Genomic DNA, 25,301 nt, shown 5'->3' with positions numbered 1-25,301 from the left:
GTCCCTAGGACTCCCCTGGACCAGAGCGGACGGCTCGCCCTCCCCACAGCCGGGTACGGTCACCACGCCCGCGCCGGCGCCGCTCCGCCTCCGCCGCGGTCGCTAGCGCGCCCACCGGCCGCGGTGAAGGAGAAGGGGCGGGCCGGGGCGGGCCGAGGCGGACGGGGGCGGGGCCTCGCGCGGTCCTGGGGCTGCTCTTAGAGTCCGACCCGCGCTGGAGCTGCGGACGCCCGTCGCCGCCGCCCTTTCGACGTGTGCCGCCACCGCCGCTGCGTGTCGCCACCATGAACCAGGATCTTCGCAGGGAGCGGGAAGCCGCCAGCTTCAACCCGGAGCTGCTCACTCACGTCCTGGACGGCAGCCCCGAGAGCACCCGGCGCCGCCGAGAGATCGGTGAGGGCGGCGGGGCCGGGCTTCCCTCCTTCCCCGAGCGTGGCTCCAGACTCGCTGGATGAGGAGTCGGGGGTGGGGGTGGGGGGGCGCTGCGGAGCCTGGGCCGCCGCGCCTGGCTCAGCTGGGGGGAAGCCGGGACCCGCACTCCCGGGGCCGGCCTGTGGCGGGGTGAGGGGCGTCGTCCCTCCCGCCCCGAAAACCCGCTGGGATTCAGGGAGGTGTGACGGAGCCCTGAATTTGTCTTCCTGTCTTCCTCTTGATGCCCTCTCGCTCCCTTCCAGAGAACCTGATCCTGAATGACCCAGACTTCCAGCACGAGGACTTGAATTTCCTCACTCGCAGCCAGCGTTACGAGGTGGCTGTTAGGAAGAGTGCCACCATGGTGAAGAAGATGAGGGAGTTTGGCATCGCAGACCCAGAGGAAATCATGTGGTTTAAAAGGTAGGGATGCCTTAGCCTAGATGAAGTGCCCAAGCCCAAACCTTAATTTAAACGCGCGGCCCGTGGTGTCCTTTTTCGTCGTGCTCGGCGTTTGTAAGACTCAAGACTGCTTATTTTCACCCCACTTTCAGTGATGTGTGTGAAAACCGGTGTTTACTTTTGTATTTAAGTCTTTTGAAGGGATGACGTTTGTAGAATGCTGAGCATGAATGGAGAGGCTGCAGTTTTCATTCTCAGGAATCAGCACCAACGAACTCCTTTGGCTCAGACATCTCAGTGTAGAGTGATTTAAATTGCAAAATGCCTTTGCTCTGTGTAACAAGGAGGTTTGCTAGATTGAGAGGCTGAATTCGATGTTTGGTTGCAAGACCAAACAATATTTTGGAGCAATAACAGATTGTATTTCCTTTTTTTTTTTTAAGATTTTATTTGTTTATTTATTTATTTATTTGACAGAGACTCACAGCGAGAGGGGGAACACAAGAGGGGGGAGTGGGAGAGGGAGAAGCAGGCTTCCCACGGAGCAGGGAGCCCGATGCGGGGCTCCATCCCAGGACCCTGGGATCATGACCTGAGCCAAAGGCAGACGTTTAATGACTGAGCCATCCAGGCGCCCCACAGATTGTATTTCCATATGAGAGTGTAGATCTTGAGTTTAAATTGATGGACAGTGTGGGGTAGGTGAAGAACATGAGTCAAACTTCAGAGTGAATAGAAAAATAAAGTTAAGAACCTAGCATTCTTGGATCTGGTGGCGGTGTTATTTAAAGGGCTCTCCGGCATATGAGACCTCCTAAAAAACATGCCTTGGTACTAGTGCTGGAAAGAGTATGTACTTTTTCTTTTTCAGACCTTCTGTTTTTTTGTTGTTTTGTTTTTTAATTAGAAATAAAGTAAGTCCTTTTTTTTTTGCCTTTATCTGAATGAACACTCTAATTACATGATCTGAGTACAAGATTTCTTTGCCCTGTATGCTCTCTTACACTTCTCATTCATTTCTGGGCACTTCCTTTTTTGGGGGGTTTCAACATTTTAGAATTCCATTATTTTCATCAATGAAGACTAAATGATACGAATGGTGTGTATTCAAGAGCCAAGAAAAAGGGAATGTGTAAAGTTACAAGTTCTGCCTTTATGTAGTGATGGAAATTTCTCCTTTATTCTACTGCCTCTAAAACGTTTGGTATCTTATTTTTTCAGTCTGACCTGGTTACTATTGTTGAGGATGAAATAATTTATTTTGGCCCTTAGGACTGTCCTGAGAATTCCTTTCCCTTTTAGTCATAAAATTATGACTTACTTATTTTTAGTAGCCCAAATCAAAGTATTTACCAATTTCCAAGTGTTCTTTTTTACTTTTGAAATTTGTAACTCAAAGCTGTGGGGATATTGAGGTAGATTACCTCCTAGAAGATTATGTTTCTGAATCACCTGAGTTGGGTTTTAGGTAAATGTTAAAAATTTAAGATTTTATCCTTTTTTAAAACAACCCAAAAAAAGAGGTTTGTTTTGTTTTACTTTTAAGTAGTTGATGCAGGGCGCCTGGGTGGCTCAGTTGGTTAAGCCACTGCCTTCGGCTCAGGTCATGATCCTGGAGTCCCGGGATCGAGTCCCACATCGGGCTCCCTGCTGAGCGGGGAGTCTGCTTCTCCCTCTGACCTTCTTCCCTCTCATGCTCTCTCTCATTCTCTCTCTCTCAAATAAATAAATAAAAATCGTAAAAAAAAAAAAAGTTGATGCAGTGTGTTTCAGAATTGATTAGATTTCATAATCATTGGTGGTTCATAGAGTGTAAGCAGAGTTGAGTGAAGTCATAATGAAATAGAGCAAATTCCTTTATGTGGGTTAAAGAGCAGAGGATATGAGCCAGTTGTTTTGCCTGTCATTTTTTATGATACAAACCTTGCTGTTTGGGGAATATAGAGTACCAAGGTTTTTTGTTTTGTTTTTTAAAAACTTTACATATTTATTTGACACAGAGAGAGAGAGAGAGTGCATAGGGGGAGCGGCAGGGAGAGGGAGAAGCAGGCTCCATGCAGGCCTTGATCCCAGGACCCTGGGATCATGACCTGAGCCGAAGGCAGCCGCTTAATGACTGAGCCCCCTGGGCACCCCTAGAGTACAAAGTTTAACACACCTTTTGACATCCTTCCAGTATCTCTAGGATAGGACAGGGAGATCAACTTATGTGAGAGAAGGGGATTGAAAATTAGTCTTGGCAGTTACTGAATGCCACTGAATCCAAGCCCGCCATTGAATCCAAGCCCACCATCGATGATAGCTCACACCTGAGTTTCATGTACCACTAAGAAAGAAAAAGTGCTGCCAGTTAACTATGACCTCCCGTTATTTGTGACATGCCCCTGATTTCTTAAATGCTAAGTTGGGGGCGGTGATCCAGACAGATGAAATATAGTAATATTTCTCTTTCAGGGGATTTTGAGCATTTGCTGGTTTCTTTACAATTATTTGTCCTATCTCAAAATTCGCATATGGGACTGCCTTGAAGTTGATGGAATATTATAATGTAAGATACTTCGAGATTTCTCAGCTTGAGCAGTAAAAGAACTGTTCTCTCCAGGCCTTGGCAAAAAAAAAAAAAAAACCCTTGCTGTTTGGGGAATGTAAAAGTTGTTTTCCTAATCTCCTCTCCTGTAATTTTTGTCTTTTAACTCTCCTGTTTACTATGAAAAGAAAACTGTGAAGTGTTCTTAAGAGTAATTTAAAATTCTCATGAGGATCAGCCATGGTTTTTGTTACTCTCCTTAGGTTTTTGTTTTTATTTTTTATTTTTTAAAGATTTTATTTATTTATTTGACAGAGACACAGCGAGAGAGGGAACACAAGCAGGGGGAGTGGGAGAGGGAGAAGCAGGCTTCCCGCAGAGCGGGGAGCCTGATGCGGGACTCGATCCCAGGACCCTGGGATCATGACCTGAGCCGAAGGCAGACGGTTAACGACTGAGCCACCCAGGCGCCCCTCTCCTTAGGTTTTTAAAGCTGATTCCTTGAAAAGCATCTTCAGGAGGGATTAAACATAATTTAAAAATAAGGACTGAGATTTTGTTCATGAGTTGATTTTCAAACTCTCAAATTCTCTCTCAAATTCTTTTGAACTCAAAAGAATCTCAGTATGTTTATTAACATAAACATTCAACAGTCTTTGTGTCACCTATTTTTCCCTCTGAGTTTCCTAGAATTATATTATGTCATGATCATTATTTCAAATAACCCCATAGTCTCCTCACTTCCCTTCCGGGAATAGGAGTGTCTTATGTTGCCACCATTTTTGGCACCTAAACTACTACTTCTCTTCCTCAGAAACTCTTGTAAGTTCGTTTCCTATTTTAGTAAAATACAATTGTTAGGGAATGCTGTGGAGCTCTTGCCATTGAGAGAATGATATCCATATTTATCTACCTCATCAGGCCTTTGACTCCCACTTCGGTGATGCGGGGCGTCACTTCTCTACCGTCCAGCAGCAGTAAACTCCTTTTGATCCAAGTTACTTAGAAGCTAACTCACTTCTGTTCATACCCCTCTTTTTTCCTGTTGCTCCCTCCATTCAGTTTAAATTAATATTCGATATTGGTGTAAAAATTATGGAACCTCTGGGTTAAAAAGGCATTTTTTTACGTTCCTTGGATGCAGGCATTCCTTAGATGGTTCAGTCTGTCCCCAGCACCTCTGAAAGGTCATCTTCGAACCTAGAGGTGGTAGGATTGGTTTTAGGACCTCCCCAAAAGTGAATTGGCAGCCTTCCCCCTTTCTTTTAATTCAGGCTGTGCTCGCTGGACAGACCAAGATAAACTGGTGATACTGCTTCCTCTTCATTCCTTGAGGAGTCATGAAGATCAGTTAGGTGATACTTACTTTGTACTTTGAGCTCTTTATATATACAGATAGAACAAAATAGACACCCCTAAGATCTTTAACAGTGTGGCCAGGGCTGACTAGTGTATGTGATTTGTATTTTGACTATTTCACAAGATTGTGTTTTATGAGAAAATAGTTGAAGACAGAATTTCAGTGTGATTGAAATTTCCTTACACTGGAGTGAATATCAAAGACCATCAGAGATAAATGTTTAACATTCTCACATTTCTACTTCCCCATCTGTAAACTCTGAAGACCTTTAGAGATCTGTGGTTTGGCCCTGGAATATGTATTACTCTCCTGGATGTTTGTTTTGGTTATCTAGGGAAAAATTAAACTATTCTTTAGAAGCTTTTGTTAGCAGCTCTACAAATAAATGTTCTATGGAGTTCCTTTTGATTTTCAAAACAAGTAAAACTTGAAAATAAAGCAAACACACACTCTATAAAGAATCCAATAAAACCAACAGATGACACCACAAAAACAAAAAAACAGAAGGGATTTTTAGGCTAAAACTTGGGTAGAATTTGCTTCCTGGATGAAGTGTAGAATTAAAGAATTCTGGCCCTGAAATGACTTGGGCAGGGAGGGAGGAGATAACACTGGATTTGGTCTTTTAGGTCGGAAAATGGTAAATTTTATGTTTAATTTCTTAAGAAAAGGGTTGAAATTTTCCCAGCCTCAATCCTGAGGGCCATGGTTGTCTGGCAAGAATGAGTGATAGAATGCAGTTTCTAGAGTAAGGCTGAGATCGTTTTCTTTTCTCTCCTGTAGAATGCATTTGGTCAATTTTGTGGAACCTGTGGGCCTCAATTTCTCCATGTTTATTCCTACCTTGCTGAATCAGGGCACCACTGCTCAGCAAGAGAAATGGCTGCTTTCATCCAAAGGACTCCAGATAATTGGCACCTACGCCCAGACGGAAATGGGCCACGGTTAGTCCACATTTGAGGGTCAGTGGGTAACCCACCTCAGGACTTAAACTGATAAATGACTCCTGATGTTTGGTTTTTCCTGCTGCTACACTTTTGGGAATTTGTCTTTCAGTTGTTAAGCCTCAAAAAAATTCAGCTTCTCATTTTCTCATCGGTCATTTCCCCATAAACTGGTCCAGTACTCTAGCCTGAAACATCCTTCATTGTTACTTCTAAAAGCCTTTTTACCCTTGCTGCATATATCCCATTTTAATGGCTTTGAGCAGTTTGGAAAGATGGGATTGAAAATGTGGCAGAATTAAGCGTTGGTGTCTTATTATAAAAAGAGACTTTGTTGGAAATTCTTGAGAGTGTTAATGCCTTAGCAATATCTGGAAGTTGCCTCTCTGCTTTAATGAAGCTACAGATGGGGATTTTAAGGGGGGCAGAGGGTTAGAGCATTTAAGTGTCTTACTCTTTCTTTGCCCACTAGCAGGCTTATATATAAGGCAGTTTGGAAAAAAGTTCATGATTCTCTTCGTTTGATTATAGCAGTCTTTTCTTTTTAAAGATTTTATTTATTCATTTGAGACAGCGAGATACAGAAAGAGAGAACATGAGCAGGGGGAGAGGCAGAGGGAGAAGTAGGCTCCCTGCTGAGCCAGGAGCCAGATGTGGGGCTTGATCCCAGGACCCTGGGATCATGACCTGAGCCAAAGGCAGACACTTAACCATCTGAGCCACCCAGGTGCCCCAGAGCAGTCTTTTTATTATACTTTTTTTCTTCACGTATTTTTGGACTTCGTATTGCCAGTCATTCTTGGTTCAGTTGTTCATAAAAATGGGGCACCTGGGTGGCTCAGTCGGTTAAGTGACCGACTGAGGTCTTGATCTCAGGGTCATGAGTTAGAGCCCCGCATTGGGTTCCATGCTGGGCGTGGTGTCTACTTAAAAAAAATTGTTTATAAATGGCCAGCTCCTTTCAAAAAGTTTTGTGTTTGGTCTTAATGTGAAGGAAGTTTGTTTTCATAGACAAGGCCATTGGGAGGTTTGGGGGTTTTGAATTTGAGCTACCCAGTCTTATTCCCTAATTTATCATAAGGCTTCCATTACGTAAATAAGGAGAAGAGGAATAGATGCAAAAAGCATGAAAACTTCATTTTTGTGTTTGATTTGGTGCTTTTTGATTGGTGAAATGGTTTAAGGAAATGTTCTTTATCACAATCCCCATGAGAACTGCAGATCTGGTTGTGGTGTTATCTTACGAACACCCTGCCAAAACACCCAAGACTTTCGCTTCAGGATGGCCAATACTGAAATAAACAGACTGAAGAAAGGTTTCCTAAGGGAAGGAATATAACACTCATAGAGGTCTTCCTGTCTGGGGGAGGGAGGGAGAGAGAGAGTGTATGAGTGTGTGTGTGTGTGTGTGTGTGTTGTAATCTTAAAATAGCTTTGTGGTACAGAACCCTTCTTTTGTTTAAGTATGCATCATTGTGAATTTATTTGACTTATAGTCAATGCCATTCATAGGAGGCATAAAGATGTAAATTATTCTGAGGCTAAATGGGTTTGATTGTATGTCTCGCTGGTCTCACCCTTCTGCTTCTATAAAGTATGTTGTAAATGTATATTTGCCCTAAATTTTGAAAGAGAAGAAGTAACGAGGACTTGAAGTTTCTGGTCTGAGGAGCACAGAAATTGGACTGAGGTCCTATGTTGGTCTGGGTGAGTTTGCTTTTTTTATTAGTTTTATTTCCCTTATTGCTTCTCTTTTTCAGATATTTTCCTGTATTTGAACCCAACTTTGTCTTAATCTCTGTATTTTAGAGAACGGAGTTGTGAGATTAGGTCTTGTTTCTCTCTGGAATCTCGTCCATTCACATTGCTGTTTGTTGTGCTTCGTCCACTGCTGTTCTTTTCTGGGGGTGCCAGTCAGTTTGTTGGTTAATTTGTGTCCTGTGACAGTATAGCCTTGTGTAAAATAGTGAGTCCTTCAACATCAAAGAGACTGGAAATAGAGCGACTTGTGCAGATGGAGGTTTGATGGTTCAATCCAGAGACTTCAGAACGTTGACTGGCCAACAGTGATTATCTCAAGTGTCACAGAATTGGCTATAACTTTTGAGTTTGGGATTCTTTCAGCTCTAGGTAGGTGCTGAGAAGTGAGGAGACAACAGCATTGCTCAGGCTCCTTCCAGGATCCTGAAGTTCTTAAAAGTCAGTCCCCTGCACGAAGTCTCTGTCATCTCTTTCCTCTCTTCCCTCCTCTAAATACTCACCTGTCTGTAGAGGCACACAAAATCCGACACACTCACTTGGTCTGTGGGTCTGTGAGCCTTATTCAAGGGCAGAAGTCTGGGCTGAGGGGCACACCCTCTCCCAGGGGTTCTGGTGTTGAAGGGACTGTCTGTGGAACGTGGTCCAGCAATAATCCTCCCGACCATACATTTCTCTGGGTCCCAAAGCAGGTAGTGTGCTTGGTCTTCACAGATATTTGGTCACTTCAGGTTCTGGCCACTTTATAGCAATTCTCCTTCCTTTGTTTTCTGCTGTTGTTAATCAGGAAAATAGAGCTTATACAATACAGTTATCATCCTTGAAGATTGGTGCGGTATGTCGGCACCTTCCCATCACCAGTACTCAAATATGAACTAAAGCACCTCTCTTCCTTTGAAACTTGAGAAATAGATAAATAGTAAACGGGACGGTGTGAGTCGGTAGTCTTTCTCCGCGTATTTTCACTCCTGGTTCCTGTCCTCTTTTTTCCGAGTGAGTCTCTTTCCTGTTGGACTTCCCGTGAGACTGCCCCCTAGGTTTTGGGCTGTTCTAATTCCCCACCATGATTGTTAATAACAATATAAACTTCTTTACAAAGACTATGCCTTTTAGGGTTATGCCTTCAGAATATCTTTCTCAGAAGTAAATTATTGCATTGAAAGGAGTGAACATTTTATAGCTATTGTTGCATAGTTTTAAGACTTCTTTTTTTTTTTTAACAAATCTACACCTTTATTTATTTTTCATTAAATTTAAATCCTTGAGGGGTACAGCATCACACGGATTCTGTGGCCAATGGCTTTAGCAGGAAGGTTGCTTCGGAATTTGGCACGAACCGTGCCACTGTTTCCATGAGCACGAGTTACTTTTCCCCAGATTACTCTGGTTTTGTTTGGTTTGCCACCAGGAGTCACCGTGTTGTTCTTTGCTTTGTACACATAAGCACATCTCTTGCCTAGGTAGAATTCCGTTTCATCTCGAGCATAAACACCTTCGATTTTAAGAAGAGCTGTGTGCTCCCTCTGGTTCCGGAGACCCCGCTTATAGCCAGCAAAAATGGCCTTGGGCCACAGCCTTCCGGACATTACTTGGCGTTACAGGAGTCCTGTGCCCAGCAGGCCTCCGCAGACTCCAAGATGGTGGAAAAAGCTAGTTTAAGACTTCTTGAAACACAGAACAAGTTTATAGTATATTTAGCAAATTATTAGTGTACCGTGTTTCCATAAGCCCCATCAACATGGTTACTTTAATTTTTTTTGCTACTTTAATATATATCTAAGAGTTAAAGTTTTAATTTTCCAAAGCCAGTGAGCCTGGATGTTTTGGCTTACTGTCTGTATTTCCTGTGTATAAACTGGGTTTTTCTCCTTTGTGTATTGATTAAATAGAATCTGTACATTGATCTTATAAATATGTTGTATCCTTCAAGTATTTTTTCTATTGCCTTCTGTTTTGTTAAACGCTTTGGCTTTATGTATTGAATGCATCCTTCTCTGAGTAGGTATAAATTTTTTTTCCCCATATCTTGGATAATTATTCCTTTATTTTCTCCAGGCTTTTTTTGTTTGATTTATGTTTAATGCTTTGACTTGTATATGGTATAGAATGATGAATGAATCCCACCATTTTTGTGTTTATTAACTAGTATTTTCCCCCCATTGTTCTTTCCAGTTCTTAGAGTTTTATTGTTTCAATTTATTTCTGGAACCTTAAAATATATTGATTAGTCCCTTTGTTTTTCTCCTAATATCATAAACATTGGTTCATTGTTGCTTTGTAAGATATTTAAAAATCTGATGGGATAAGCCTGCTGTTGTTATATTTGAAGACCTACATATTTGGTGTTCTTGTATACTTACTCTTCTAGGCAAATTCCGATCTTAATTTATCAAATTCTAAATTATATTCAGCAGGAATTTCAAGTCCGTGTTACATTAAATCCTTGTATTTCTTGGGAAGTATTATCTTTATTATGATAAAGGACTGACTTCTCAACCAGGAATTAGCAATTTCTTGACTGTTACGTATAACTTCTTCTATTCATCCTATTAGGTATTGATATTTTTCCTAATTAAATCTTTACTATCCTGAGCTAAGTTACATAACAGATTTTAAATATTTTGTAGTGTTTGTAAATTGCTTTTCTCTTTACTGAGGTTTCTGCTTTAAGCATCCTAACAGATAAGAATGCGGTGATTTTTTTTCTTCCTTAGAGCCTATAGATTTTCTAAATTCATTCATTATTGATGGTATTTTGTTGTTGATTTCCTAGGATTATAATCATGCTGTCCACGGATATGCTATTTTAAGTCCTTCCTTTCTTATGTATTATTAATCTAATCATTTTGTCCTCAGCGTTGGCTGACAGCCCCGTGTCATGTAGAGGGAGAAGACTGGGAACGCCTTTTGGTGTTATGGTTTTAAAAGAATTGACTGTAGCACTTCACCAAAGTAAAATGTTGGTGCTTTGTAATTTTAAAATAAGTGATTTAAAAATAATATATAATCTTTGTCATGCATACATAACCAACTTTTTGTAACAAATACTTGGTTTATGTCAAAAAAATTATCAGGTCACTTTCTCCTTATAACAATGTCTAAATTTCATCCACTTGTGAATATAATCCTTACCCTTGTCATAAGAGACCTTTTTCTCCTAAAAACATTCTTCAGTCTCAAAAGGTTTCTGATTACAGTAGTTTACCTCTGTCAGTGGTAACGCTGACGTTTGTCATTCCATTATCCAGCACACTGATGCAGACCCCTCCTGTGAGTCTGATGGGCTGCTTCAGAGTGGCCCATCCTCCCCAGGAATCGCTCTGGGTTCTAGCAATGCAAAGTCGTCTTTCAGCGCTAACAGTGGAGGGTTCCAGGCTGCAGGGTTCAGTCCTGGCTCCACCAGTTTCCTCCTGGCGGGTCCCAGGTGTACGTCAATTTTTCTTCCTAGGCACCATTCTTTTAAAACCTAGAGGCAAAAAAATTAAAAAAATAATAATAAAAAATAAGACCTAGAGGCAGTGACATTCCTGTTTGTGAGGGAAAACACTCTCTCATCACACGAATGTGTTTTTTCTGGAGGATTTCCACTATTTCTTTAACTTTTTATTTTGAAATGATTATAAATTCGTAGGAAGCTGCAGAAATAGCACAGAGAGATTCCATGGACCTCTCACTCAGTTTCCACCAGTGCTAACGTGTTACGGGGGATTTCCCTTTGCCACTTCCAAGGAGAGCTGGTCTGGTTTGGGCAGCTCTCCTTGGTCTCTCTGGTGTCTTCATCATTGTGCTCAGTCCTGGTTGCACTTGCACGAGAATTTCCCTAGCCAGAAGATGTCACTGGGTGGTGGGATTCTTGTCCTCGCTCTGCCATTATCTTCCTGATCTAAAAGCACTTAACTCGCCTCAGCCTAATTTCTTTTATAAAATGAGCACGTGGGTCACCCAGTCTTTGATTTTTCTGTGATTGGGTAACAGAAAGCACAACCACGCAACCGGAAGACATAGCTGATCAGCACTTGCCTGAGCAGTGCACCCTGGTTATTTTCCTCCTTACTTTCTGGACAAACGGAGAGGTTTTTTTGTTTTGTTTTGTTTTGTTAATATTTTATTTATTTATTTGACAGAGACACAGCGAGAGAGGGAACACAAGCAGGGGGAGTGGGAGAGGGAGAAGCAGGCTTCCCGCTGAGCAGGGAGCCTGATGTGGGGCTCGATCCCAGGACCCTGGGATCATGACCTGAGCTGAAGGCAGACGCTTAATGACTGAGCCACCCAGGTGCCCCCAAACTGAGAGGTTTTAAAACTGAAATGTTGCATAGGCTAATTTCTAAGATAATTAAAGAGAATAATAAGAGCAATTTCGAGTCGGTTAAGTTAGAGCTAGAAGTTCAATGGGAGGCCAGTGATGTGGAAGGATAACGAAGGCATATCAATCTATTTCCTATTAGAAAGAAATTTATACAGAAGTCTAAGGCATCTGCAAATTTTAAGTTGAAAGGAATGACTTTAGAAAGTGGATTCAGGGGCACCTGTCTGGCTCAGTCATAAATAAATAAATAAATAAATAAATGTATTCAGAATTACTAAAACTCAAGATGTTTATTATCTTTAGTGATAATTCCCACATAGTTGGCTTGTTATGCATGAATATGTTATTTGTAATTATTATTAATGGTCTTTAATAGAAGTTGCATGTCTTTTATTTCTGATACTAATCACTGGGTGAAGAGCATTGTCAATTTTTGTATTAAATTGTTTCAGTAGGGCATGGCTGGTAACCAGATTAAAAAAAAAAAAAGAACCAGATTTATGTAGAGAATGTGGATCTATGCTGGATGTTTTATGAACAAACATGAAGGATTCCAGCCTAGAGGCATTACTGAAATTGCTTTTAGGAAAGCCTTTCGTCTGGGGCATCATTTTGTCTGTCTCTCCTGTCTCACATTCTCATCAGAGTAAATAATTGTACAACTTAAAGTGTCCATCCCATACAACCTCTTCAAATTTTTTATTTCCTTTGATTTAATTGCAAGGCTGGACTCCTCTGCCTGACTCACATGTTTATGCTGCACAGGCTTTGGAATTGGTAGCCAATCCTTTCCAAGACTGATTAAGAGCTGAGTAGCGTAAGAACAAACTTCTCGCCAACTTAAGAAAAATGAAATTTGCCAAGAGTTGATTAAAGTAATACAGAAAGAGGCAGTGCTCCCACCCACGATAACATCCACCCAACTAATTTCATACTTACAGAAGGTTTTTTTTCTCCTTCCCCTTACTCTGTTCACATTTGCTGATTCTCTCACACCTGATGACTCCTCTCAAATGCCCATCCTTGGTGTTTCTTCGAAGTTTTGTGCACCGAGGGCGGCCTGAGCCTCTGGATCTCCACTTGGGCATGTTCTTGCCTACTTTACTTCACCAGGCAACCGCGGAGCAGCAGGAACGCTTCTTCATGCCCGCCTGGAACTTGGAGATCATTGGCACTTATGCCCAGACAGAGATGGGCCATGGTACGGTGCATTCAGTCTACCTTCTGGGTTGAGGGCGGGGCTCTGCAGGCTTAGCGTATGTGGAGAGCCCATTGTATGTTAGCAAGGGCATATCCACACACCGTGGTCTTTCTGCAGAAGCCAGGTTTTTTACATATACAAGTCTTGGCATAGATGGGGCTTTGGTCAGTGGAAATTAAAGGTTATGTTATCACAGAGATATGCTGATTATTCTTTTTCATGGTTCCCCTTCAGTGAGTCAAGAATTACAAGTTAGGATTTATTTACTGAGTGGTTTTTCAAGTTCACTGGAGTTGTGTAGAATTTGTGTGCATGTAGCATCTGAACCCATCTTTTCTTTCTTCGGTACGATCTGAGCATCTGAACCCATCTTTTCTTTCTTCGGTACGATCTGATTCCCTTTCCTACAGATACCTTAATGAACTTGCACAAATTCCAGAAGAAACACAGATCAGTAGTACAGATGCTCTCTGACTTGCTTGAGGGAAATGAGCGGCTGGTATAACCATAACTCAGTCAAGGTCTGAAGGTAGCTAGGCCAAAGATTATGGAAAAAAAAAAAAAGATAAGCTGTTTTGGAGGGAGTGGCTCTCCCTGTTAATCTGGTCTGAATTGGTGTCTCTGTTTGCTATTCATTTCCTTCTGTCTTCTCCTTTCCTATTTCAAGGTTTAAGAACTGATCTAATGTAATGTATATTTGCCATGTGCTCTCATTTCTGTGCAACTTTATCTTAATTTTATAGCTAATTTGGCTCTTGGTACTAAATTGTATTTTACAGGATTTTTAGAAGACCCAGAGTGGAGTATTGTTTGGTTCCATTGTGCGTTTGCAAACATTCTGTCATTATCTGTTCTGTTACTCTGTTACTTCTTTTCCTGTAAAAACTTCTTTGCTGAAAGTGCCTGGTTCCTTGATTCTCACATGTACTTGAGAAGGATCACACATGAAGTGGCCATGTGGCCATCGCTCTTTCTCAACTTGGAGGTTTCTAAATGTTTCAAAGTTTAAATGTTTAATGAGGTCTGGAATTATCTAAGCAGTTTGGGAAAAGGTTCCCAGCATTGGCTTCAGGATAGTATATTAGAGGGAGTGTCACTTAGAATATTTTTCTGTAACTGTTTTCAAAGAATTCTGGCACATTTGTATTAGGATTTAAAGCGTGAATCTTTGTCCATCTCCAGTAAACATGACACTGGGAACTCTTCTAGTCACAGTAATGAACCAGCCAGGGTCGAAGTTAAGGCCTGGCGTTGGAAATCGCAGCGTGCACTCAGACCTTATTACTGGACCTTTAGAAATCAAAAAAAAGGTCACTGTTCCAGGTCTTTTTCCCCATAATGTATATCTTTTTGAAGTCTGGTTTTCCATTCTAGAAATCACTCTGAAGTAAGTCTTTATAAGAACTTTGGCTGAATTCTCTTTCTGTCACCTGTTATCTTAGTCTTTGTAAATAGAAAAGCCCAGAATGTTGAACTGGTGTGTAGATACCATACATGAGTTGAAATTGGCACATTTAAACTTAGAGATGTTATTTTAAAAGAGCAGTTAACTTCCCTGTTACATTCCTATCCTATGATCTTGTGAAAATATGATTCTAAACTGCCTTTATATTTTCTTTTGGTTGATCTGAATAGAGGTGCATTAATTAAAAAGTATAGAAATAGAACATGCTTGACATTTATATTTTCACCTTGATAGGAACTGCCTGGTTTGAATATAGGAAATTATGGGGCGCTTGGCTCAGTCAGTAGAGCATGTGACTCTTAATCACGGGGTCATGAGTTCGAGCCCAATATTGGGTTTACTTTAAAAAAAAAGTATAGGGAAGTATCTGTATCGGTTATTAACTGTTTGTAGCTCGTCTACAAATGTCTTGTTGTTGTTGGATTTTGTTGTTCTCTGAGATACTAGAGCTGAAAGGAGACGGGGCAGGAGATTTTACCCTGTGCCTATTTGTTGCCATATTTTATCCAAGGTGAATGTAACTTATTTCCTTAGGAACTCATCTCCGAGGCTTGGAAACCACAGCCACTTACGATCCTGAAACTCAGGAGTTCATTCTCAACAGCCCTACTGTGACCTCCATCAAGTGGTGGCCTGGTGGACGTACGTGAATTTTTTAGCATTTGTTGGATGTTTTGACAAGTTATTACAAGATGGTGTTTAGGATGTAGAGCTTCTATGGGAGTATCATTTTGAAATGTAGGAAACACTCTGAAGTCTTAGGCTCTTCTCGACTGTTGATAGTCTCCTGTAGTGCTTGTTGTAGACCTGTCCTCCATTTACAAGGCACAGGAGGGACAGCTGTCTCACTCTGAACTTTGCATTTGAACATTCCCATCATTAGCTCAGTTTCCTTAGTCACCATGTAAAGCAGCTTAGTCTTCCCTGTGTGGTTATAAGTTATAAGTAATTTAAATGTAAACAGCCACATGTGGCTAGTGGCCACTGTTTTGGAAAGCACTTCCTTAAGGGAGAAAAAGGAAATAAATTAATGTTTTTATGGTTATCCTAAAAAAAAAGTATGTAAATGAATGAGAAACAAGTAGAAAAGAAAGTAAAGTCTTTCTAATTAATTTTTTTTTTTAGTAAAGTCTTTCCTAAAATGAAGGATTACTATCAAATCAACAAACTCTACACCTTAAGCTCACAAATGTTTGTAGGTCCATAATATCTCAATAAAATGTGTTAAAAGCTTTTATAGATACAGAATGAAGGATTGCTTTGCCAAAATTCAATAAATTTTAATGACTATCAGCTTAAGTGAATTTCTTTCTGAAAACTGGGTGTGGTACTGTCGTAAGCCTCTTGGGTACACTCTATCGATGGAGACTGGTATTTAACATATCGTTTTTCCCCATCTTTTATTTTTGTCTTTTGAAAGTGTGAGAAAGTTTGCTCACTTCTCTCTGCTGTTCTCTTTGATGTTCCAGTTGGGAAGACTTCAAATCATGCAATAGTTCTTGCCCAACTCATCACTAAGGGGAAATGCTACGGATTACATGCCTTCATCGTACCTATTCGTGAAATTGGGACCCATAAGCCTTTGCCAGGTTAGAATTGTTTGTCTGCTGTTGAGATGAAAAACTAAACCGATCACTTTCTTCTGCAAAAAGTATAGCACACAACAAAAGAGGCCAGGGCAGCCCGGGAATTGCAGAGCGTAAGCACCTTGTGACTTTTCTTTCATCTGTGGTAGGTATTACCGTGGGAGATATCGGCCCCAAATTTGGCTATGATGAGATGGATAATGGCTACCTGAAGATGGACAATTATCGTATTCCCAGAGAAAACATGCTGATGAAGTATGCCCAGGTATCTTTGGAGGAGCAGAGGTATCAAACATGGGGGTTTCAGCAGCTGTTGATAACCACGGGGTTGCGAGGGTGTGTTTTTGTAGAAGGTAATAACATATTTTCACTTCTGATGCTTCTTTTATTAATGACAGTGAAATCAAGAGCAGTTGGCAGGTATGAAGAACATATTCTAGTTTGCTAAACCAGTGGGTCTCAAAGTTCAGCGTGCGTTAGAATCACTTGGAGGGCTGTATAAAGTACAGGGTGGGGATGAGGTTTTGTATTTCAATCAAGCTCCCTGGAGATGCTGCCATTCTGGGGACAAGCCTTTGAGAATCATGAGCACAGACTGCCACTAGGGTTTAACAGAAGGAAGCATCAGGTCCATGTTCTTTGTCCAGGTGAAGCCGGATGGCACGTACATGAAACCTGTGAGTAACAAGCTGACCTACGGGACCATGGTGTTTGTCAGGTCCTTCCTTGTAGGAGAAGCTGCTCGGTCTCTGTCGAAGGCTTGCACCATCGCCATCCGATACAGCGCTGTGAGGCACCAGTCCGAAATCAAGCCAGGGTAAGGGAGGCATCTGAGATTGCTGAAGACCTACCTTTGACGCCATCCAAATATCAAAATTCCCAGATGTGATCTCGAGAATACGCATTAGCCTTGCAAAATCAGCTAAGGTGGCAGTGTGCTGGGTCTGCTCCTTAGAAACTAGACTTCCTTTAAGTAGAGAGATGAGGATAGCCACTTTATTATTTTTAACCTAAGAAAAACAGTAGTATTTACTTGGACTCTATAAATGAGATGTTTAGGGGCACCTGAGTGCCTCAGTTGGTTAAGCGTCTTGCCTTCGGCTCAGGTCATGATCCCAGGACTCCGGGATCGAGCCCCGAGTCGGGCTCTCTGCTCGGCAGGCATCCTGCTTCTCCCTTCCTCCCTGCTCGTGTGCTCTCTCTCTCTCAAATAAATAAAAATCTTTTTTAAAAAAAATAAATGAAATGTTTAGAACACTAAAGGCAGTTTGAAAATCCTGATTGCTCCTAACAGCTATGAATCGGGTATGTTGGGAATGGCATGAACGGGACTCCCTGTTGTGTTCATAGCCGTAGGTTAGTCTTACTGCCTTTCCCTTGAGTGTGACTCCCTGATGACCTTTTTAACTCCCGTAGAAGGAATAAAGAAATCGAAAAGAGCTGACCGTCTTAGATGTCACATGGTTAACTCTGTGCATTGGGCCTTTTCCAAAATTATGGTTAAAATAGTTTTTTCAGCCATCTAGTGTGTTAGACTTCTTTATCATTGCTTTCCTTCTGTGAAGTTAACTTTGATTTTTGTATGTTGCTATGAGATAGTTTCCTTAGTTATACTGCAGAGACTAAGATAGATACAAACTTCACAGCTAGAAAATACTCTCTGCCTAGGCGGTTCAGCAAGGTGGTTGAGAACATGGTTTTCTGTAGCCAAACAGCCTAGATTTCAATTGAGTGAGCATCTGCCACACATTCGCTGTGTGACCTTAGGCAGGTTCTTAACTCTTTTTTCCCCTTGGTGAAATGGGGAGAGTGCTAGCTTTTCAGTATGTCAAAGTATTTAGACCAGAATCTGGTGCATAATAAGTTCTCTGTAAGTGTTTAGTTTTGTTTCTTCTCTATCCTTTAGTGAACCAGAACCACAGATTTTGGATTTTCAGACCCAGCAGTATAAACTCTTCCCACTCCTGGCCACTGCTTATGCCTTCCAGTTTGTAGGTGCATACATGAAGGAGACCTACCATCGAATTAATGAGGACATTGGCCAAGGGGATCTGAGTGAATTGCCTGAGGTATGTGTTTCCTCATTTGCTTGTTGCACCTTTCTGTTTGATATTTGCCTGTTGGATAATGTCCAGAGAAAACTAAATGTTGGGATTTCTTGAGAAGAATCCATGTGTTCTCAAGAGATACAGTCATTATTTTAATTGAAAGTGAATCAGATATGAAGATATGTGGGTTTTGTTTTTTTAAGTTTTAGAAGTACTATACCGTGTTGGTTGTTTATTAATCAAAGGAACATAAGTGGTGACTTTTTTGCCAAGTGGAACACTGTGGAAGGGAGTGTGGGAACAATATGAATTCAGGTCACTGAGATGACCGTGGTTCAGTTGCACGCGTGGCAAGTGATGTGGCAAGTGACCAGCATTGTTAGGGGAGGAAGAGAGGGCTTCTTCCTGTGAGGCTCAGACCGTCGGCGCCACCCGCGCCCTGACAGCCTGTGCATCCCCTCCAGCTCCACGCCCTCACTGCTGGCCTGAAGGCTTTCACCTCCTGGACGACTAATGCTGCTATCGAAGCCTGTCGGATGGCGTGTGGCGGACATGGCTACTCTCACTGCAGTGGCCTTCCAAATATCTATGTCACTTTTACCCCCACCTGCACCTTTGAGGGAGAGAACACTGTTATGATGCTGCAGACGGCTAGGTGAGAATCTGATTTGTGCTTTATCTATTATTAAAACGTTTGAGGGGGCGCCTGGGTGGCTCAGTTGGTTAAGCGACTGCCTTCGGCTCAGGTCATGATCCTGGAGTCCCTGGATCGAGTCCCACATCGGGCTCCCTGCTCAGCGGGGAGTCTGCTGCTCCCTCTGACCCTCTTCCCTCTCGTGCTCTCTATCTCTCATTCTCTCTCTCTCAAATAAATAAATAAAATCTTTAAAAAAAAAAAAAAACATTTGAGGGATGCCTGGGTGGCTCAGTCCACTAAGCATCCAGTTCTTGGTTTTGGCCCAGGTTGTGATCTCAGGGTCCTGGGATTGAGCCCGGCATCAGGCTCCCTACCCAGTGCAGAGTCTCCTTGGGATTCTCTCTCCCCTCCCCTCTCTGCCCCTTTCCCCCACCCGCATGCTCGTTCGCTCTCTCAAAAAAAAAAAAAAAAAAGTTTGCGTCCTCTTCATCAGTTCCTGTTCCCATGTTTGCTCTTCATGTTATATTTGTTCCTGAGAGATGGTGGTTTTGCCTTCCATCCTGACCCACTGGTCTTATCTTGTGGTCGGCCCAGCGAGTGCAAAACGCTTATCGCGTTGCTTAAAGTCACTGCAAGAGTTTATCTGTTGCCTGAGAAATATAGTTACTGAAAGATGTGCACTGGTGATTTTTAGGTTCCTGATGAAAAGTTACGACCAAGTGCACGCAGGGAAGTTGGTGTGCGGCATGGTGTCCTACTTGAATGGCCTGCCCACTCAGCGCATCCAGCCACAGCAGGTAGCAGTGTGGCCAGCTGTGGTGGACATCGACAGCCCCGAAAGCCTAACGGAAGCATACAAACGTCGTGCGACCAGGTGAGCCCCCGCCTCGGGAGCTGGGGGTGCCTCTGGGAGCTGGGGCCTGAGTACTGCCCAGCATTTCCTGCAAGCTCCGGTTTTCTTTCACTTAACAGATTGGTGGAAATTGCTGCAAAAAACCTTCAAAATGAAGTGATTCACAGAAAAAGCAAGGAAGTAGCGTGGAACCTAACTTCCGTTGACCTTGTTCGAGCAAGCGAGGTCAGTGATAGTTCTCCCTCTCCATCCTTCACACCGTCCCAACCCGTTTTCTTAATGCAGAAACGCTTGTTGCTGTGCGGTGAATCTTTCTCAAAGGTTCTCTCATTCTGGTGTTTTCTTTTTATCTAGGCACATTGCCACTATGTGGCAGTTAAGCTCTTTTCAGAAAAACTCCTCAAAATTGAAGATAAATCTGTCCACGCTGTCTTAAGGAATTTATGTCTCTTATATTGTCTGTATGGAATCAGTCAGAAGGCAGGGGATTTTCTTCAGGTGAGTATTTTCTGAATTTAAGTCTGTTTTTTTTTTTTTTTTTTTGGTAGAAAAATCTTTGTGGTCTACTTTATAGTTGTGTGTGTGCACATATATATGAATGTCTGTATATGTGTATATATGTGTTTGTTTGCTTGTTTTATCTCTTCTAGGGAAGTATCATGACAGAGTCTCAGATTACCCAAGTAAATCAGCGCATAAAGGAGTTGCTGATAGCAATTCGCCCAGATGCTGTTGCTTTGGTGGATGCGTTTGATTTTCAGGATGTGACACTCGGCTCTGTGCTTGGCCGTTATGATGGGAACGTGTATGAGAATTTGTTTGAGTGGGCCAAGAAATCCCCACTGAACAAATCAGAGGTACAAAAAACAAATGTCTTTTCACCTTTTGAAATTCTTCATCACATATTAAGGCAGGAAAGACCTCAGAGGTGACTCCTCTGTGAAAGTTTTTTTTGTTTTCTTTTTTAAGATTTTATTTATCTGACAGAGACACAGTGAGAAAGGGAACACAAGTAAGGGGAGTGGGAAAGGGAGAAGCAGGCTTCCCGCTGAGCAGGGAGCCAGACGTGGGGCTCGATCCCAGGATCCTGGGATCATGACCCAAGCCAAAGGCAGACGCTTAACGACTGAGCCACCCAGGCACCCCTCCTCTGTGAAAGTTTTGGAAGCTCCCGTGGCCTCTACGGACAGTTACTTTGGGTAACAGATTCAGAAGGAAACTGGGTTGTTCCCACAGTACACAGGTCTTTCACCTCCTTGAGTGTTGAGTAACTCCTGGACATGTTCAAACACATACAAAAATAGAACACTGTAATACACCCCCATGTACCCTTTGTCACACCTCAGTGACTAATCTCCTGGCCATTGTGTTTCACCTGAAAACCCTCCCTCTGCCCTGCGCCTGCCTCCCTCTGCCCCGCACACGCCCCCATCCCCACCGTCTCCCCTGGGGATTGTGGCGCTACAAATCCAAGATATTGGGCGCCTGGGTGGCTCAGTGGGTTAAGCGGCTGCCTTCGGCTCAGGTCATGATCCTGGAGTCCCTGGATCGAGTCCCACATCGGGCTCCCTGCTCAGCAGGGAGTCTGCTTCCCCCTCAGCCCCTCCCCCCTCTCATGTGCTCTCTCTCTCATTCTCTCTCTCAAATAAATAAAATCTTCAAATCCAGGATATTAGATAACTTTATCCATGGATATTTCAGTGTGTGTCTCTTAAAAGATAAGGACTTTTTGAAAACATGACCACAGTGCCGTTCTGCCCCCAAATAGGAATCATGTCATGAACTACCCAGTGTCCAAATTCCTCAATTAACTCAGTTTTTTTTTTCCCTTCAGTGTTTTGGATCACGATCCAAATAAGGCCCAGATACCTTCTCAGTTAAAAGTGTGCTAGTTGATGCTGCAGGCCCCCCGTCAGTAATTCTTTCTCTCTCCCTTCCCTGCAGGTCCATGAGTCTTACTTCAAGTACCTGAAACCACTGCAGTCCAAGCTCTGAAGGGTCATGGGGACAAGTGCAATTCGCTCCAGAAAGAGCTGGACTCGACACCCCTTACACTTGTCACACAAAGCTGCTTGGGATCTTGACCAAACTCAGAGAGCTGTAGAGCAAATGATAAATTGAGCCCTTTCCTCTTTTTATAAATGAAGAAAAAAATGAACAGATTTCAGAGATTAAATGAAAAAAACGGATGTGTTTTAAATGCCATTAACACTGCATGAGGCCTTTTGGGCGTCAGAAAGAGCTTTAAGAGATGCAGCATGACTTCCATCTGTGGTGCTGCTGACCCCAGTAGGCCATGACCTCGGATAATTTGTAGAATGTAACTACTAAGTAGTTAATTATTTTCACCTCTTAATTGCTAATCACTGGATCTGTAAGTGTTTTTACTTAAAGGTATTTTTTAAGTGGGGTAAAGCCCTGCCCACCTTTTCTGCTAAATGTTCTTCTGCTCCTGCCATGGCCCTGGCCAAGAAGCAGGACTGAAGAGAAGGGATTCGGGGAAAGAAACAAATCAGGAAACTTAGCGTGAGTGAAATGTGTGCCTGACACATTGACACGACTTCCGCCCCCTTGCCCCTCTTTGCCGACCTGTTGTTACCACCTAACTATTCACGGTAGCATCTTCCCGGCGCGAGGGGAACTCCAGCACAGGGCTAGCATAGGATCACTGTCCCGTGTCATTAGGAGTTAATCTTCCATTCGAGGGATCCCTAAATCATCGGTGCGGTAGCACAGCACCTCACTTCCCAAAACTTCTTGGGAAGGGACAAAATGCAAAATCATCTCTGCATTTGACACTTGGCAACTGATGGCACCTCCATCAGTGGTGATTCATCTCCCTCCCCCTTGCCCTGTCCTGGAAGAGATGCTAAGAAACAAGAAGGGGTCACAATTCCTTCGTAGTAGAATGAGTATAGGGAGAGCTCTCTTAGTTGCAGTTACTGTGGCTGTGGTGTCCCTACCAACTGGTTATTCTGGAAAAATACAGATTTTATATGTTCCGCCATTTGTCATAAGCTGTTACAGTGCTTGGAGCTCACAGTGTCTGGCTGTATAAAGATAGAAGCATCACTCAGGCCACCTCTTCTGCCCAGGAGTACCACAGAAAACTCCTTTGACAAACCATGTCTTCTGGTTTTTGGATATAAGTCATTGAATCAATATAATCATCGAAACTATGGCTAAAGGATAAATGCAAGTTGCATTTCCAAGAATCGCTTTCCTATTGTACACTGGCTTTATTTTCTGTCTGTTTCTAGGAGGTTGATCTGAATTGTGACATTGTCCTTTGAGCTGAAATCTAATTTACAAAATCATTCTACATTTAAAGGTTAAACATGTACTTCCTAATGAAGGTTTTTCTTAAAATTGATGTAAAACAGCATCACTTGATTTTTTTTTTAATTTTATTTATTTATTTGACAGAGACAGTGAGGGGGGAACACAAGCCGAGGGAGTGCGAGAGGGAGAAGCAGACTTCCCTTGAGCAGGGAGCCCAGTGTCGGCCTCGATCCCAGGACCCTGGGATTATGACCTGAGCCGAAGGCAGACGCTTAAAAGATTGAGTCACCCAGGTGCCCCATGATTTTTTTTTAATAACCTGTTAACTGTGTCTGTGACATCTGTCTCATGAAACCAGTTGTTCTAGAATCAGTCTTGAGAATGCAGTATAATTCGGGCGAAATGTCGTCCCTACCTTGGGACCCAACATAAAATCTGTCCAGTGAAACCAGTTACATGAGACTTTTTAAGATTGAAGTAACAAGCACTGTGTTAATTTCTTTGGGATATGTCTTGACAATAGTTCAGATTCTTGGAAATAACAGTAAATCGCTTAATATTGACCTATTAAATGTAGAATTGCTTCAAAACTAATGGTTAAATACCTTATTCACAGATGAACATCTGTAGTTGGGATCTGAGTGTGTTTGAATTAACACCCACCTAATCCCGCTGCATAGATCTGGGATCTCTCTAGGCAGGTTTGAGCAAGTTGTAGACACTACAGAGCCACCTTCAGTCCAGCACCTTGAGTATTATTTAAAAGCGAAATCTGATACTTGATACTGTTTTTATTAATATTGGGATTTTTGTCTTGTACTTTATTCACTGTAACCTAAGAATATAGTAAAACCTCCCTAATTTGTACTATCACGAGGAAAAGAGAATGCCACATAATTAAAAAGTCTAAGCTACGAAGAATTTTAAGGTCCAGGTTTATGACGTTATCAGGTGCAGGTAACACTAAGAAGAAAACAAAGCGCGCCCTCCCCAGTGGAGGAATGCATGCTTGTTGGCAGCACTTAAAGGAAGCGGTAGATCCAGTTTGCACTCCCAAAGAAGCCAGGTCTGTGCTACAGATAAGTTTCGTTCTTTTGTGAGCCATTTTCACCAAAAGTACAAAGATAAATTTAAACCTACTCTTCTCTAAAATGATAAATGCTAAGAGAATGAGATTTTTCTTTTTTAATAATTTTTATTGTTATGTTAATCACCATACATTACATCATTAGTTTTTGATGTAGTGTTCCATGATTCATTGTTTGTGCATAACACCCAGTGCTCCACGCAGAACCTGCCCTCTTTAATACCCATCACCAGGCTAACCCATCCCCCCCACCCCCCTCCCCTCTAGAACCCTCAGTTTGTTTTTCAGAGTCCATCGTCTCTCATGGTTCGTCTCCGAGAATGAGATTTTTCTATTAGATACTGATAGAAGCCTTTTTTTTTTTTTGAAATACTATGAACAGAACTAAAAATTGGAATTTTGAGGTTTAATAGGATTTTGCTATTTGTAGTGGATGAAGGTTGATTCTTCCTGAAGTGTTTGGAGCTCTACTTTGTGCTCTGGTAGATATATACAGAGGAGTATTTCAGTGGACATTAGTGGTTTCAAAGCACAATTGGTTCCAAAGCCTTTGGGGCCTCTTTCATGTTCTTGGCTTAAGGACATAACAGCGCTAAGTATCAGCTTATCTTCAGAACACTGACCTAATTGCAACATTAACTATATTCACATGCTTTCCGAGAACTCCCTGCCTGTCATTTCAGATTTCATATACCTGGAGGCATTTTACAGATCCTAAACATGCTAGGTCTTAATTATTGGGTTTTCTTCAGCGCAGGGCTTTGGCTGGAGAAACATGACCCATTCAAATTCATGAAGAACGAAAATTGTTTAGATGGCTTGGCTCACAGGCCCTCCTGCCTTTTCGGAGCCTTTTCCATCCGTCTTACTAGGAAGAGATGAGGTGCAGGTATGCACACCTGCTAATCTTTATAAATGTGGCAGGTATGCCCGGGGTCTTAGGTTGCCTTCAAGCAGTGGCAGGAAAGGGGTTCTTCTACCTGAGCCCAAGAGTCTTTTGTTGATTCTCCTTACTCAAAAGATTTGGATTATTTTCATGAAATAATGCAGAGGTCATTTCAACTAAGTACTACTCCATTCTTGGAGGATCTGACCAAGTCACACTGTAACTGACTAAAATTATTTTTTATTTTAAAATACCAATAGACTTGCTTTTAGCTGTACACACTAAATTCTTACTACCTATTCCTATGCTCCATGATGGTAAACATAGAAACATGAGGAATCTTTATAGAGTTACCAGGTGTTAGCTGTTGCAGACCTGCAAATTCCTAGATTCCAAGGGTTTTTTGTTTTGTTTTTATTTTGCTTTAAATTTAGTTGGGCCACTGGGGCAACTAAGGGTCTGCCTTCGGCTCAGGTCATGATCCTGGAGTCCTGGGATCAACCCTGCTCGTGCTCTCGCTCAGATGAGTAAATTTTTTAAAAAAT

General features: G+C 42.2%; 2 protein-coding genes across 4 annotated transcripts in view; one reads left to right on the top strand and one right to left on the bottom strand.

The window, feature by feature from the left end:
* LOC113939299 (60S ribosomal protein L35a-like) overlaps nt 1-11,550 on the bottom strand; it is a 426,207-nt gene extending 414,657 nt beyond the window's left edge. The window contains exon 1 of the mRNA XM_035724510.1: nt 8,644-11,550. Coding sequence (XP_035580403.1) covers nt 8,656-8,988 — 333 coding nt within the window. The 5' untranslated portion in view covers nt 8,989-11,550 and the 3' untranslated portion in view covers nt 8,644-8,655. The remainder of the gene's footprint in view (nt 1-8,643) is intronic.
* On the top strand, nt 5-21,710 carry ACOX1 (acyl-CoA oxidase 1). 3 transcript variants are annotated; one of them, XM_035724500.1, is made up of 14 exons: nt 5-393; nt 675-834; nt 5,484-5,644; nt 14,912-15,019; nt 15,847-15,966; nt 16,113-16,228; nt 16,611-16,780; nt 17,870-18,032; nt 18,476-18,666; nt 19,343-19,522; nt 19,621-19,726; nt 19,856-19,999; nt 20,152-20,358; nt 21,446-21,710. In XM_035724500.1, the coding sequence occupies exons 1-14, from the start codon at nt 285-287 to the stop codon at nt 21,494-21,496; spliced, it is 1,986 nt and encodes a 661-aa protein (XP_035580393.1). In that variant the 5' UTR covers nt 5-284; the 3' UTR covers nt 21,497-21,710. The 3 variants fall into 3 exon arrangements, with proteins under 3 accessions (XP_035580393.1, XP_035580391.1, XP_035580394.1); XM_035724498.1 differs by lacking the exon at nt 5,484-5,644 and adding an exon at nt 12,752-12,912 and having other exon boundaries at nt 7-393; XM_035724501.1 differs by lacking the exon at nt 5-393 and adding an exon at nt 12,752-12,912 and having other exon boundaries at nt 696-834.
* Nucleotides 21,711-25,301: the final 3,591 nt, after the last annotated feature.

Source organism: Zalophus californianus, chromosome 16, assembly GCF_009762305.2.
Source record: "Zalophus californianus isolate mZalCal1 chromosome 16, mZalCal1.pri.v2, whole genome shotgun sequence".
In the NCBI taxonomy this organism is placed as follows: Eukaryota; Metazoa; Chordata; class Mammalia; order Carnivora; family Otariidae; genus Zalophus; species Zalophus californianus.
The sequence above is the reverse complement of the archived record's forward strand: the minus strand, read 5'-3'. Positions and strand labels throughout refer to the sequence as shown.

What these genes read in the sequence shown, in the direction of transcription:
- ACOX1 (XM_035724500.1), top strand. Translation starts at nt 285, where the DNA reads ATGAACCAGGATCTTCGCAGGGAGCGGGAAGCCGCCAGCTTCAACCCG. An exon ending in GAAATCATGTGGTTTAAAAG is followed by an intron (nt 835 to 5,483) that starts GTAGGGATGCCT and finishes TCTCTCCTGTAG; the next exon opens with AATGCATTTGGTCAATTTTG. An exon ending in TGCTGATGAAGTATGCCCAG is followed by an intron (nt 16,229 to 16,610) that starts GTATCTTTGGAG and finishes TTCTTTGTCCAG; the next exon opens with GTGAAGCCGGATGGCACGTA.